Genomic DNA, 3,640 nt, shown 5'->3' on the forward strand with positions numbered 1-3,640 from the left:
TATATATATATATATATACGATTTTGTTTTTTATGTTCTTGTTTCTCTTTTTGTCTACATTTTTTTTAATGTCCTGTACCCATATATGCATGTATATATACATATATATGTAGGTAAGTACATATGTATGTATATATGCATATATTTATATATTATTTATATTATTATATGATTGAACACTATGCATCCTTTTCCAAGTAAGTTTTATCTATCTACACACACACATATATATATAGTTCAAATTTACAGAAAAACAAAAGATGAAGACAGGTGTAAGAACAACAAGCAGGTGTATTAGTTTGACACTCAAGAAAAATGGAAAATTCATTTATGTTTCAAGCCTACATACATACACACACACATACATACATACATAGACATGTGTATGCGCGCATATACAAAGGTATTAATATAAGTTCATTTATTTTTTGGTAATTATTTTCAGTTCTTGCTAATACACTTGATGACAGAGTTCTTCATGCTTCTAATCCAATTGATTTCAAGTACTGCTTTCGACACTCTAAGTCGTCAGATGGTCTCACGTGTGGCGTCCATATAGGCACTCCTTTGAAAAGCCGCATAGCTTTGATGTATTTCTGAGAAAAATGGAAAAGAGAAAACTTACAAATCACATATGCAAACACAAGATTTATATATATATATAGAGAGAGAGAGAGAGAAAGAGAGAGGTGTGTGGCTATATTGTAAGAAGCTTGCTTCCCAACCACACGGTTCTAAGTTCAGTCCCACTCTGTGGCACCTTAGGTAGCTTCAAGCCTACCAAAGCCTTACAAGGGGATTTGGTAGGTGGAAACTAAAAGAAGCTTAGTATACGTGTGTCTGTCTGTCTGTCTGTATACCCCCCACCCCATACTGCTTGATAGCTGATGTTTTTGTGCTTACATCCCCATAACTTAGCGGTTCAACAAAACAGAGAGAAATCCACCGTGTGTATTTATTACATGCTAGAAAGAGCAGTCAAGACCCATACCACAAAAAGAAAGATTCTTCTTTGTAGGCAGGCGGGATATTTAAATGAATGAAAAAAAATCAATTAATTTTATACCCATGAGTATCACTATCAATGATCAATTAAATCAATTAATTAATCAATAAATTGATTAATTGGCCATCTGTAGATCCTCAGTAACATCGCTGAACAATGCATAATTATGAAACTACAATACATACCAAAAACCACACGCATGCTTAGTTCCATCTTTATACATCATGGATTCAAAATTAAATATCCTTAAAACATCATACCAAGCCAGAATTGTACCGCAGTGAATAAATTTGACAGGGTGATGCCCAGCTGAAGAAGCGAAATATTTAACTATATAAATACAGGGTAAAAATTATTAAAAAATAATTTTTTACCAGTTGTCAGCATGTGTAATTAGAAGTCAGAAGTAATTAAATGTCAGTGGTATGACTGCTCTTTCTAGCATGTAAGAAATGCACATAGTGGATTTCTCTCCGTGTATAAAATCTTATGTACTATTACATAGAAATATTTATGCTCACTCTCTCCATCAAATTGACATTTCCTGAACACGTGCACTATATGCCATATGTCCAAGTGATAGCAGAGCAACGTGAGATAAAGAGTTTTGCTGAAGAACACAACGCAACACCCAGTCTAGGAATTGAAATCAGGATCTCGCAATCATCAGTGCAACACCCTAACCACGAGGTGACATATCTTCACTAAAATGTAAAATAATAATGATGCCATTACAACCTTGGAATCAAGGGTGAAACGATGGTAAAGCCCAGCTGGTAACACTATAAGATCTTTTTTCTCAACATATATACGGATCCACTTGTCATTTTTGTTTCGGATATCAAAGTAACCAGATCCATTCAATACCAAACGAACTTCATCATCAGTATGAAGATGTTCCGTGAAGAAGGTCTTGAGCTAAAAAAAAAAAAAGAAAACGGTAAAGAGACAACATCATGTAATGAGGATATTTTTCCAGATGAAGAAGAGCTAGTCTCTAATTGTGGAGGGAACCTGAGGAAGAGATAGACCCAGGAAGATGTGGGACAAGGTGGTGGAATATAAATCTTCAGATGTTCAGTCACATAGAAGCAATGATAAGGGACTAAGACTTCTGGTGATCTGTTGTGCTTGAGAAGATAGTGTTTGTGCATGGAAGGTGCACAGGTACAATTAACACTAAAAATTTATAGAAAATAAATTCCATCACATGTCAGAGAGGAAAACTAGAATTGTTCAATAGCTTCTATTACCTAGGTGACCAAGTTAATAGCTGGAGTGGATGCTCCAAGAGCGTAGCTGCTAGAATAAGAAAAGGTTGGTCAAAGTTCAGAGAGTTCCTACCTCTGCTGGTAACAAAGGGCCTCTTGTTCAGAGTGAAAGACAGACTGGATGATGAAGGGCATCCAGCTGTAGAAACCTTACCAATTCAGATCAGAACCAGACGCAGCATCCCTGCTCACCAGTTTTCAGCTAAACCATCCAAGCCATGTCAGCATGAAAAGCAGATGATAATGAGGAGGAGGCTATAAGTTCTACAGAAAAACCTGTAGAGACAACCTTAACAAATAATAATAATAATGGTTTCAAATTTTGGCACAAGGCTAAGAACTCTGCAAGAAGAAGAAGAATAAGAAATGCACACTAACCATATTATCGAAGTTGGGAAATCTAGAGGGATGGATGTCCACTGTATCATCATAGGTGTAACCAAATTTTTGCTTTAAAGATTCAAATTCACCATTGTAGGAATCAACATCAATCTGAAAAGAGAAAAATAAATGTTCTTAATAAATCTTTAGAAACACGAAAATGGATGTGGTTAAGAGTTTCCCTTCACTTCTCAAACACGTGGTTCTGGGTACAGTTCCAATGCATGGCACCTTGGACAAGTGTCTTCTGCTATAGCCCCAGGCTAACCAAAGCCTTATAAGTGGATTTGGAATAAGAAACTAAAAATAAAGTTCATCACACACACACACATACAGTACTAGACCAAATTTCTGGCAAACTTGGGCCTGGAAGTAGCCTGGATTTCTGGATTTTGGGGGATTTCCAGAGACAACCTAAATATAAATATAAAATATATAAACATATATAAAAAAGAAACTATATTGTGTTTTCTAGATTATGTGGGTTGCCCTTTGGCAAGGCATAACACCTGTTTAGACACCCTGCCAGGGATAAGGCAAAGTCATGGTGATAGCAGCATGGTAGATTGTGAAAAGGTAGTGGAAGAGCTCAACTGAGCCAATCGTGTTTCTTACATTCATGCTGAGCAGAGGAATCTTAGAAGATCAATGCTCAGGATCTTTGAGCTCTATAAAAGAGTAACTGCAGCACATCCATATAAAACACATATTGCTAGGTTTGTACCACCCCCTTGAGACCCAACTACACTCTAGATGAAATATATAGAACGCCTCATAAGTAATATAAATGTCCTAAATTCAGTGGTGGTGTTAATGAAGTTGTTATGCATTAATTTAATGTTAAATTTATTTTTATTACTGTATATTGGTTTATACATAAATATATACAAGATCTACACAGATATAAGAGTTAGAACTTGAGATCTACTCGTGGACCTTTTTCCTAGGAAATTTTTGCCTGCTACACTAAAAAGTTTCCCCA

At 35.7% G+C, this 3,640-nt stretch overlaps 1 protein-coding gene across 1 annotated transcript in view; it reads right to left on the reverse strand.

The window, feature by feature from the left end:
* Positions 1–273: 273 nt before the first annotated feature.
* Positions 274–3,640, reverse strand: part of LOC106880043 (acireductone dioxygenase) — a 6,079-nt gene continuing 2,712 nt past the window's right edge. The window contains exons 2-4 of the mRNA XM_014929844.2: positions 2,656–2,769; positions 1,745–1,924; positions 274–596 (exon numbers count right to left, since the gene is read on the reverse strand). Coding sequence (XP_014785330.1) covers positions 477–596; positions 1,745–1,924; positions 2,656–2,769 — 414 coding nt within the window. The 3' untranslated portion in view covers positions 274–476. The remainder of the gene's footprint in view (positions 597–1,744; positions 1,925–2,655; positions 2,770–3,640) is intronic.

This window comes from Octopus bimaculoides, chromosome 22, assembly GCF_001194135.2.
Source record: "Octopus bimaculoides isolate UCB-OBI-ISO-001 chromosome 22, ASM119413v2, whole genome shotgun sequence".
Classification (NCBI taxonomy): domain Eukaryota; kingdom Metazoa; phylum Mollusca; class Cephalopoda; order Octopoda; family Octopodidae; genus Octopus; species Octopus bimaculoides.